Source organism: Miscanthus floridulus, chromosome 5 (assembly GCF_019320115.1).
Source record: "Miscanthus floridulus cultivar M001 chromosome 5, ASM1932011v1, whole genome shotgun sequence".
Classification (NCBI taxonomy): Eukaryota; Viridiplantae; Streptophyta; class Magnoliopsida; order Poales; family Poaceae; genus Miscanthus; species Miscanthus floridulus.
Window position 1 is genome coordinate 82,054,884 of NC_089584.1, and position 12,045 is coordinate 82,066,928.

Below are 12,045 nucleotides of genomic sequence, written 5' to 3' on the forward strand. Positions count from 1 at the left end.
TGTGGAAAGTGAAAGAGTAACGCGATAGGTAACACAGCGTGGAATTCGCCGATGGCTGAGCGAGCAGGAACTTAAGGAGAAGCTGAGAATTCCAGCTTACTGTAAGGCAATATACTAATATAGCTCATATGGATGGATTATATTTATGCTAATAAAACCAAAAGAAAAAGGAAAGAATCGATGGCGGCAGGGGGCTTTGAGTGACTGCTACGAATAGTCGAGAAATGGACGGAGTAAGCGGCATACAGTGGAGCACGAGCGAGGCTTCTCCTTGTTGCATATATTACTCTAACTAGGCAGGAGCCAAACAGCAAACACACGGCACCAGAGTGCAGAGCCACGGCAATGAGCAAATGGCAAAAGGCGACACATGTGACGCGCAAACCTAACAAGTCAGCAACCCCCGCCAAGCAGATGGGGCTATATATAAAGCAGAGGAGAGGAGACGGTGCGGCAGCGCTCCCCAACACCAACACGGCGCGAAATAAGAGCCGCGCAGAACCCGGGAGTCCTGCCTGTCCTCCTCCCCCCTTGCCATCCATCCGCCGCCCATGGCGCCCGCCCCCGCCGTCGTGGTGGTGTTCGACTTCGACCGGACCATCATCGACTGGGACAGCGACGACTGGGTCATCACCAAGCTCGGTGCCGCCGACGCCTTCCAGCGCCTGCGCCCAACCATGCGCTGGAACCCACTCATGGTAATGTTAATGCGCACGATACGTCTCCTCTCCTCTCCCCTCCTCGTCCGGTAACCTCCCTCCAGGTCCAGGGGTGAAAGACGCGCGCCGAGTCGATTTCGGTTTCTCTTTTCCAGGACAGGATGATGGCGGAGCTGCACGCCAGGGGGACGACGCCGGAGGACATCCGCGACTGCCTCCGGAGCGCGCCGCTCGACGCGCACGTCGTTTCCGCGGTCAAGACGGCGGCGGCGCTCGGGTACGCGCGCACCACCATGCCGACCACGTTCCTCACTGTAGCATTTGCGTTTGGGACCGATCTTTGATGGTTGCTGGCGTGCTGCTGCTCCTGTTGGCTGTTGCAGGTGTGACCTGAAGGTGGTGAGCGACGCCAACACCTTCTTCATCGAGACCGTCATGGCGCACCACGGCGTGCTCGGCTGCTTCTCCGAGATCGTCACCAACCCGGCGAGCGTCGACGCGGACGGCAGGCTCAGGATCTCGACGTTCCACGACTCCACGGCCGCGCCGCACGGCTGCAGCCTCTGCCCTGACAACATGTGCAAGGTACTACGATTTACCAACAGTAGGACGGCCGATCGGTTCAGATATTCAATGTCAGCTTCACTCCTCCAACGCTCACCGCACGTGGCCACTGCAGACAAAACAAACAGCCAGATCTATCTATATCAAAAAAAGAAACAGCATAATTTTATTGCAAGATGTCTGACTGGATGTGCTCTGAAATCTGAATATTCATATTGTACTTTCAACACTTTACTAAGTGCCAGCGTGCTAAAATCTCTGTGCATTGCTCATATCAAGATGCGAAAACTCACTGATAATTCAGCATAAACTAAAAATGTGCTCACCATGTGCAGGGCAAGATAATCGAGAGGATCCAAGCAACAGCCAGTGACAAGAAGCAGCACTTCATCTACATAGGCGACGGCAAGGGAGATTACTGCCCATCCCTCAAGCTGGGGGAAGGGGACTATGTCATGCCAAAGGAGAACTACCCCCTTTGGAATCTCATCTGCAACAACAAGCAGCTTCTCAAGGCTGAGGTTCACCCGTGGAATAGCGGCGAGGAACTGGAAAAGACACTACTTAAGTTGGTCAGCAAAATGATCGCCGCACCTGCACAAGCTTCCCAGTTTGACTACAGCAAATGCGAGATGAGCAATCCAGCAATCCAGCATCCAGCCCTCCGTGTGCCACACTGATTACTGACCAACTCTTAGTTCACAAGTACAGGCATGATTGCCTAGTCATTTTTATATGCCTCGATCGATAAGAGTCCCCATTCTGCATTCAACATGATATCTCCTCAGTCTGCGTTCAAAACGCAGCAATTTAGATGGATTATCTATGCTATGCACTATGTCATTCAATAAACTGCAGTGTGGCATGGAAGAACATGAATTGAGAATTAATTGATGCCAAAGTGGGAAACTATAGTCTAACTTTTCAGGCAAATCCAAATTTCCAATACCAGAATTCATTATGTTAATCTTCTTAAGTCACATAATAGCCAAGACAGTAACAGCATAAACTAGATATGCTACAGAACGGGCAATACTTTCAGTGTAATAATTCAGGAGCCTACCTATGCTCTTTTCTCATAAAGTACACAAAACTACCCACATATATGGAACTTCCTTCTGGTCTGATCAATCTTGTCCATAAGGGCACTGTAGAGCCGACAGGTAGCATCAGAGATTGAAGGAACAAAAGGCAATATGAACAGGCAGCAAACATGTCAAGCAAATTTCAGTATTTTGAGCATCGGTCTTGCAACAAGAACACGCATATCTGACCATGCATCACTCCATCTTCTAAAATCTGCAAATAAGTATTGGCAGCAATATGACATGACCATAGATTCAGCTTCAAGAAGTTTTCCAGCCTTCATCAGAATGTCAACCATGCAACCATAGTGTTCCATTCTAAGGGTAATTCCACAAGACACTACTAGTAACTGTATAAAGTAGTTCATTCATCAAGTAGCCCACACGACTACAAGCTGACAGAAAACCTGCAGAAGAGATCCTATTGGGTTTCTTCCCCAATGTCTATCGTTTGTTGGAAAGCAACCAGTTCCTTGTATGCATGACCAGATTGGAACACCCACAGATGATCACATTCCATGCAACTTAATCACATTTTGACTGATTGAATAGCATCTCAGGATACGTTATGCTCTCACTTTATATGCATGCCAACTGGAGCAAGCAATGGAAACATTAAATTGTTCCAAACTGATTTGATCACCAACCCATGTAGCTGGAACCTTCAACCTAAGGATGCCAAATCAGAGCAAACACTAAGGAGATTACCAAGCAATATTCATTAGATCGTTTTCTTTCCTTGCAACATTGAACTGAAGCATTCTATTACCTTATACATTCATCTATTTAGCACACCCTGCCATAATCAGTGTCGATGAGAACTCATCTTTTTCATTAATCAAGGAAATATCATTAGTTGACTTGTGAAGCACCCAGATTGAGCTTAAATGTCAACAAGCATTGTTGAAATATCAGTATCTCCTTGCAACCCGCTTTTCAGAACCTTGTCTCCGTATCTCAAGTAGCGCCACATCCAAAATGCCTACATAAGTATATTGTTAGCTGAAAAAGATACAGAAACAGTTGGCTTGAAAACTCTTCAAGCCTTCCTCACAGTATCTTCCAACATAAACTCTACACATAAGTGTCTTCCAAGAAAATGTCAGCCTGCATAAGGTCAGTGTTGCACCTTGAAGGCTTGAACAGAACCAACTTTCGCATCAAAGAACTATCCGCAACAGCTTTAGGCTCCAGCACCGCTCTAACATTTTCGTTTCAAAAAAAAAAAAGCGCCTCTCTAACATTTGATGATCACCAGAGCATGAACAGGTTGAATTGAATTCCATGCAACATTTCAGTGTTCAGACTTCAGAATAGTAGGTAAGTTAGTACAAGTACTTGCTTATCTCATCGCCGGATTCCACATGCAACGTGAAAACGAGCATGAAAATGATGTGTTAACCGTCCCTTTCCAGCATGACCATGACCATGCTGTGTTTCAATCAAGCAACTAATTCTCGTCAGCGTCACTTTCCACTTCCAGCCCCAATGATGCATCAATCACTGCATCAGTTCGCAGCAGCAGGCCAGACGGTTCTGTCAGCAATGTCCACCTCCCAAGTCCCCACAGCATCTGTAAGCCTCGACCAGGCAGGGAGGAACCAAGGCATGGGTCACCCAAAATCCTGCTGCAGGCTTACCCAATGTTTTTGAGGCGCCGCGGCGAGGCGCGCCGCCCGACCCCCTTCACAACGCCTAGGCGTTTTTGGCGGACGCCTAGGCGACGCCATACACACATTGTAAGGCGTTGTAAGCTAGAATTTTATATACTAGTGCAGCACATACATGCCTCGTTTGTTGCCAATTCTTGAGCCCATGTTCCTTTCTTTCCTTTGTTGCCATATTCAGAGCAGACAGAGCATAGCATAGCAGAGAGTATACAATATCCAGGTTCAGAGTAGAGCACGAGGAGGTAGAGCAGAGAGTATACAATATTCAGACTTCAGAGCAGCAGTACAAGCAGAGCAGACAGCAGAGCACGAGATTTGGAAAAGGGCCCGACGGAAGACAAGCAGAGCAGACAAGCAGATAGCAGAGTGGAGGCAGGGGGCATACCAGGCGGAAGGGCCCGACGGAGGCGCAGTCAAGCGGAGATGCAGGGGCGGAAGGGCCCGACAGGCTCCACGGCAGGGGCGGACGGCCAAGCGGAACGGCTTGACAGGCTCCACGGCAGGGGCGGACGGCCAGGCGGAAGGGCCCGACAGGCTCCACGGCAGGGGCGGACGGCGAAGCAGAGATGCAGGGCCGGCTCCGCGGCAGGGGCGGTCGGCCGGTGGACACGAGCAGAGTCCGCGCCCAGCGGAGGTCGAGGTCCGTCTGCCGCCTTCTCTCTTCCCCTCTCCTCGCCCGCACTCGCGGTGAATGACTCGCGCGCTCGATTTCCCACGCGAAGAAGCTACCTGGGCGCCCGCGCGGTCGATTTCCCGCGCCTCCTACTTTCCCCGCGGGCGCGCGGTCGATTTCCCGCGGGGCCGCGCTCCTTTTGGCGCCCTTCCCCTACGACCGGCATCCGACGTCCGTGGCGCGCTTGTAGGCGTCCGCCCGACGCCATTCGCGCCTAGGCGACGCCTAACCCTATGAGGCGGACGCCATACACGCTGAGGTCGTGGCGACCCCGACGCCCAAACCCTCGACCACGCCTTGTCGCCTAGGCGACGCCTCAAAAACATTGGGCTTACCACATGACATGGGTACACGACGATGCACCTGCCTCGTGAACTCCAGGCCCAACACCACCGTACAGGCCTGGGGCACCTTCCTGTGATAACCTGCTCGAAGAGGCTCAGAGCCGCGTAGCGACGCGTGGCCACCACGGAGGTGCGGGCGACCACATCCCCGTGCGGCATTCCATCAAACGCCCTCCGGTCATCGGCCAGGCGGCCGCACTCGCAGCAACTTTGCCGAGCAGCGCGTCGTGTCGTGAAGGAACTTGTCCGGCTCCGGCTGCAGCCCGCATGGAAGTGGCGGAGCGCGCGGCGGGTAGCGCAGACTTGCAGGGCCGGCGGCGGAGCCCCTCCGACTAGTCGCGGACATGGGCGTCGGCGCAGGGCGCGCATCGGCATGCGTTGGATGAGAGGATCACACCGTGAGGTGATGTGAGCATGAGTGGCGTCTGACGAGTGACGTCTGACGAGTGACGAGAAAGTAGCTGGCGACCCTGCTGTGGAAAGCGCGTATCGATGAAAACGCACCGTTCCGCAAGGCACGCCCTTCCAGTTGCTTACGTCTGAAAACAACAAAAGGAAGTTCTGGTTTTCAGTTGCTTACGTCTGACAGCTTCACCACATTCGCTCATCATTCACCAAAAGGAAAAGGAAACGTACCTCAAAAAGGAGGCTCCTCGTCATCACAAAAAGCCACGATACACAGGAAAAGTTAAGAGTTCATTACTTCCAACTGGTTCCGTGGGATAACAACAAAGTACCCATCTAGTATTACAGAAGTAACTTGAAGCAAGACTACAGTTTGAGGTCTCTACTATAGCATTATAATAACAAAGAACACGATATGGCTCATAGCAGACATCATATGCTCCATGTCAAGTAGGGTCAGCTAACGGTTACTACTATATCCGAAAGCCTAGCTGGAGATGGGCCCTCTTGCACATTATTATCCTAGAACAGGGTACTGCACGACATCATTAAGAAGTGGCATCTGAAACAAGACTGGCCCCAGGCTCCAAAAAGGCGGTTGTCCAAGAAACTCTTCCAAAGTAAGCATTAGCGGGTGATCTCCTTTCTATGCATCAGTCTGATTCTTCCATCTCATCATCCGACTGCGGGTTCTCTACCTCACTGCCACTGCTCATGCCATTAGCTGCTGACAGGTAGTCCTTCACTGAGCTGTCTTCTACCTTGTACTTCACAAACTTCACAGCCGCTGCATCTTCATTTCCGCAGCTCTTCCTCTTCCTTATGCCGTTAGTTACCCCCTTCATTGACTGGGCAGCAGCCATAAAAGCATTGCCTGCAGTCTCCATCTTCTCCACAGCTTCATCCTCACTGCCTTTGGCGTCCATAAACTCCCTACCACTCTGTTTATCAACAAAGAAAAGGTCCGCATCTGAATGAATCATGTTCCCATATCCATTCTTGACCTCATCATAAGCAAACCTCCCCATAATCCAAGAACTGTAATCTCCAAACACTTTGAGCCCCTTATCTTCAAGGTCGACAAGCCACTCTGTGAAAAGCAAACATATACAGTTCTGCTTGAGTAAGCATTCCACAAGACATGATAAACAAAAACCAATGATGTCGTTTCAAATTTGCACATACTGAGAATAGCTTGAGGTGTATTGGCAATTGGTTTGCTGAGAGCACCAGAACTAGCTTGAGAAGTAGCCCACTTGATGAGAAAAATGGGAACATTTGAGGTTGAGAAAGCGTTGATAAACGACATTGCTCTCCCTTGATCACCTTTCCTCCTGTCAGAAGAAATGAAATGAGAATATGTTTCCACCCCCAGCCAAGTTTTGGTTACAATAACTCTATCACCTGGCATCATTGACAGCATCAAGGGTGATAACCAATCTCGACACATATATAGGCAAGAGATCAACTCCAGCACCATTGTTAATGAAAGAATAATCCACCAGGATAAGAGAATCATAAAGGACATCTCTCAACAAGATTTCATCATCAGCACTCTGAGTCACCAAGAAACCAAACAACACATAATACATGAGTAAAGAAACTTGATAGTGCCACTGGCAAAACTCAGTCAATACAGGTCTTACTCCTAGTTTGCTATCTGACAGATGATACTTCTAGATTCTAAACAGTGAAAATTGAACAAGTAACCAACTACTCAGGAAAACCAAATCATAAAGTAGAAAAATTCAACCAGACTGGCAATTTTATACTAGAAATAACTCAGAGTGACCAAATACATGAGTACAGTACTACATGGCTTGCAAAAAAATGAACATATAACCAAGGACAATTGGACATACAACCCCTAGTTTGTCATTTCCACACAAAAAAAAGCACAATCATGATCTGAAACAAAAGGGCATACTAGGACAAACCACAGTTCAGGCTTCAACCTGTTTGCATGTCACAAAGATGAGACACAACTCCATCTTAAGTCATGCTCCTTGCAGATGATGACAGCAAAATGCTATAGTAACACCAGCTTTGCGATACACAATAGTCATATACTGTTCTGTTCTCCTCTTTAGTTTCCACAAATTAAGAAAGACCCCTGATTCCAAGCACAGTTGAAGAACAAGGCAACAAGTTGCACATTTCTTATTTATTTGAAAAAGGTAATCCATGCTAAATAACTAGTTTACCGAACAGGTAATGAAAAAGCATGATCATGACTCAGGTTTCTTAATTCATGATTCACGAAATGAGTTTATAAGCTATTTGACATGTTTGTTAATATTCTTATGGTCCATACAGCTACCACATGCCTTATTAATGCTTAATTAATACTCTTATAACTTTGTCAATAAGTAGTGAATGTGAATTCATAATAATACTAGCTTGCTAAGTCATGTTCTCAAATTGCTCATTAGTCAGGAAACACATACCACTAGAGAGTAAACAGGCAGCGGAGAGTTCAAGAGCATGTTCAGCAGGACCCCTGTTAAATCCATGAGCAAAGATGCCAACATAATCTCGAGTCACTACAAGTGACGCTAAAAGGAAGAATAAGAACATGGCCATGATCCACTTACCGAAGAATTGGTGGTTCTGGAAGACCGGGATGGAGCTGACTGCCCAGATCTTGAGCTCCTTCTGCAGCTCAGAGCGAGGCACCCCTGTTGCATTCTGCACCTTGAGGCAGAACCTGAGGAGGAACGCCTCAGCCAGCACCACCCCAGCGAGGTAGTCAACGCTGCAGCCTTCCTTCATGAGCTCCCGCCTGGCCTCGTCCCCAGCGAGCGGGAACAGCACCTGGAACGGGCACCTCTCCCTCGAGTGCCGCACGCTCCACACCTTGACGAGCTCGCCGAAGGCCGGCAGCAGCCTCACAGCGTCGGCGGTGGCCCCCTCGGCCGAAGAGGAGGCGGGGCGGCTGCTGCAGATGCTGATGTAGCTGAGGACGGCCTCGACGAGGGCCTCGGTCTCCCTGCGCGGCTGGTCGGAGTGGAAGAGCTCGGAGACAACGGGGGCGAGGAGGGCGAGCGGCTTGGCGGCGCCTGGCGAGGAGGCGGTGAAGGCGGAGAGGAGCTGGAGCAGGGAGCGGAGGTCGTCGGGGCGGTCGTGGAAGGAGAGCGCGGAGAAGAACCAGACGGCCTCGAGCGGCGGGTCCGGGTAGGCGCTGAGGACGCGCGAGAAGACGCGGTGGAAGTTGGTGAGGTCGGCGGCGCCGGGGGCCGGGGCGGCGGAGACGGCGGCGAGGAAGCCCGAAGCGGAGTCGCGGAGGAGTGACTCGAGGCTGGGGAAGCAGAGGGCGGCGCCCATGGAGGGGAAGTCCACCACGATGGAGCCGGCGGCCATGGCGCGGCGGGGGCCGAGGCGGATTGGTTCGAATCGGGGCGGGGGTGACGAAACCCTAACCCTAGGCTCGACCCGAGAGGAGTGGGGTTTCGGGGAGGCCGAGGGGAGAGGAGGGGTTTGGCCTTGGGTTCAAAATGTCGGGGTGGGGTGGGGTGGGGTGGGGTGGGGCTTGGGAGTTGCGGCAGGTGGGTGGTTTTTGAAGACGGGCGGGGTGACACTGACCAATGGAGCCACATGGTCAGTCAGCGGGCGGGAGAATGGCTTGTTGTTGTTGGATTGGGCTTGAGCTGGTTCTGTGGTCCAGTTTCCAAATGGGCTAATCTAAATTCAAAAAATAAAATAAAAATGGGCTAATCTATGGCCATTGAATTGGGTGATAGGGTGAGTCGGGCCTAGGTTGGGTTCTAAAGAAAATCTAAGCAAAATACGGTCTGTTAGCGAACCGGAAAATGCTAAGGTCATCTGCACCGGGATTCTTCCGGTCCGATCGGTCGGTAGCGTGCGCTGTGCCGACCAGTGACGGTGACGGGAGAGAGAGCCTGAGCGAACATGGCCCAGTTGAGTTCGGAGCGAGCGGCGGCCACACAACGCTCACTAGGCAGGCCAGATAGGATGCGTTTCTTTTTCTCTCTCTCTTTCCTCGCTATTATTTCTTTTTTCTGTTTCTTCTCTCTTTTGTTTTGTGTGGTCTTCTATTATTCTTTTCATTTTAATTTCCTTTTTTTCTTTGTGGAATTTTATTTCAAAATTTCATTTTGTTTATCTTTTTATCTTTCTTTTTATTTTTTATAATTAATTATTTTATATATGATGTTCGTGAAGTATACATATAGTGTTTTATGATGTGTTTCCGATGTTCTCGCAGTATAAGTGATTATATTTAAATATTCATATAGCACTTGTGAGATGCTCTGCGATATGTTTTTAGGTTGTTCAAGTAATATCCATGTGATGTTCTTTTATTTTCCTCTATTACATCTTTTCTTTTCATTATTTCTGTTTCTCCATATTCTTTAGTGTTCACGTAATATATATGTGATGCTCCATAGTATATTGTGATGATCACTTAGTATAAATGGAATGTTCCACGATCATTTTTGAGTATTCATGTAGTACTCATGAGATGTTCTATGTATATTTTAGGTTGTTTTAGCGGTGTCCAAGTGATATTTAATGTGTTCTTATTACATTCTTTTTATGCTTTGATCTATATATATTCTATATTTTTATTTCACCTATTTGCATTTCATTACTATTTTCTTTTTATTTCATTTTTTCTTTCATTTCTTATTTTATTTCTACGGTTATATGGTTTCTTTTTTCTTTGTCTTCTTTTTTCCTTATTTGTTTTTTTTCTACTATGTAGTTTTTATTCTTTTTAATTCCTATATGTTCGTGAGACACATATGATGTAAGTGTAATGTACATGTGATGTCCTATGATATGTTTTCGGATGTTCACATATTATAAGATGTTCCATGATTATCTTTGAATATTCACATAGTACTTGTGAGATGTTCTATGATAAATTTTATGTTGTTTAAGTAATATCCACGTGATGTTCACATAGTATATATGTGATATTTCATGATGTCTTTTTATGATGTTCACAAAGTATAATGAGACATTCCACATTATCTTTGAGCATTCACGTCCTACTGATGCGATCTTCTATGGTATGTTTTTGCTATTTTAGTAGTATCCATGTGACATTTTATGTGTTTTTATTATGTTCTTTTTGTGTGTTGTTCCATATATTAGATTTCATTTTCCCTTCCACTTATTTACATTTGATTGTTATTTTATTTTTTCTTTCTTTTGCATTATCACATTTTATTTCCCCTGTTACATAACTTTATTCAATGTCTTTCTCATTTTTTCTTGTTTGTTTTTTGCTATCATATAATATTTTTGTCTGCAATATTATTCTTGTGAGGTGAAATATTTTACATTAGAGTAAAATGGTTCGATTGGTTTAATAATAAAATATTTTATATTTAACATAAATATCTATTTGATGCAGTTGTAGGCGAATGATTTTGCTAAATTGTAGTTCGTGTTCGAACTCTAACTCACATTATATTTTGCTTTCTCATATTTTCTATTTCTGTAGGATCTATAGGAAGATAAAGGAGGCCTAGAGGGGGGTGAATAGGTCTGTAAAAATTCGACTCAAAAATCTGTCAGAATCGAGGGCAGCACTGCCGCTCTTGGAAAATAAATCTAACACAGCTAAGATTTTACGGAGATGAACCTGACCCCACTAGTTGCTTAATCCTGCAATATAAAGATAAGATCCAGTTTGAAGACTGAATACCACAGAAACTCCACACAAGAGTGGATCGAGCAACCAAACCCTAACATCAGCTACCAAAGAGCTAAACCAGCAAGTAAACAAGATGAAGCACGCGAGACACAAGATTTATCCCATGGTTTAGCTCACCACAAAGGTTTGTCTAGGTCCACATTATTGAGGAAGCCACAAAAGACTTCGGCTTACCACTAAGGCTTGCCTTACCCTCATTCTCAAATCAAGAGAATAAACTCTTGAAGTGAGAGGTGATTTCTTAGCTCTAAGAATGAGGTTACAAACCTCCCAAGGCTGCCACACAAGTTGATAAGATCAAGGGCGATGCCTAGCCAGCTAGGAGCAAACTCCAAGAGTAACAAACCCTAGAACCTCCGGCCAAACGTGAATCAAATGCTCTTAGACTTTGGGAATCAATGGATCTTCTCTCCAATCGAGTTTTGTTGCCTTTTCTCTCAAGTTTTGATGGTTAGTATCAAGGATTTGCTTGAGGGATGAAGGAGCAACAATGGAGGAGAGAGGTGAGCTTTGGTTCTGTTCTATTTTGAGCAGAATGACTGAGTGAAGAAGATGACCGTTGTGGGCTGGACCTAAAGGATATAAATATCTCTTGGGTCCAACGGTCAGTTAAGGGCGGCACTGCCGCTCTTAACAGGGCGGCACTGCTGCCCTAGTCAAAATAGGTAAGTTGAAGTAAAATTTGGCTGGCCATTTTGACTAGGTGAGAGGATGTAAATCTGAGAATTTGAGCATCTGGTTCAACAGTTGACCAACTATCCTAAAATTCTTCTTAATAGTATGGTTTTCCCTAAACTAAATTTCAAAACATAAAAGAATTTAAACCTCCTTTGAGCTAGGTCTAGCCACCTTTTGTAATTGAGACACCTACAACTTGTACATCATCCTTATTTTTCGATTCCCTGCTTGTCATCTCGATAAATCTCATTAGTCCTATAATTTGGTGGTCATCAATGCCA

General features: G+C 46.9%; 2 protein-coding genes across 2 annotated transcripts; one reads left to right on the plus strand and one right to left on the minus strand.

The window, feature by feature from the left end:
• Positions 1 to 436: 436 nt before the first annotated feature.
• On the plus strand, positions 437 to 2,113 carry LOC136450131 (thiamine phosphate phosphatase-like protein). The gene is made up of 4 exons (XM_066450438.1): positions 437 to 698; positions 815 to 936; positions 1,043 to 1,244; positions 1,559 to 2,113. The coding sequence occupies exons 1-4, from the start codon at positions 552 to 554 to the stop codon at positions 1,901 to 1,903; spliced, it is 816 nt and encodes a 271-aa protein (XP_066306535.1). The 5' UTR covers positions 437 to 551; the 3' UTR covers positions 1,904 to 2,113.
• Positions 2,114 to 5,670: 3,557 nt separating this feature from the next.
• LOC136450129 (uncharacterized) lies at positions 5,671 to 8,906 on the minus strand. Its single transcript, XM_066450437.1, has 5 exons — positions 7,995 to 8,906; positions 7,848 to 7,900; positions 6,805 to 6,956; positions 6,586 to 6,734; positions 5,671 to 6,490 (listed from the first exon to the last, which is right to left on the minus strand). The coding sequence occupies exons 1-5, from the start codon at positions 8,758 to 8,760 to the stop codon at positions 6,054 to 6,056; spliced, it is 1,557 nt and encodes a 518-aa protein (XP_066306534.1). The 5' UTR covers positions 8,761 to 8,906; the 3' UTR covers positions 5,671 to 6,053.
• Between the last annotated feature and the right edge of the window lie 3,139 nt (positions 8,907 to 12,045).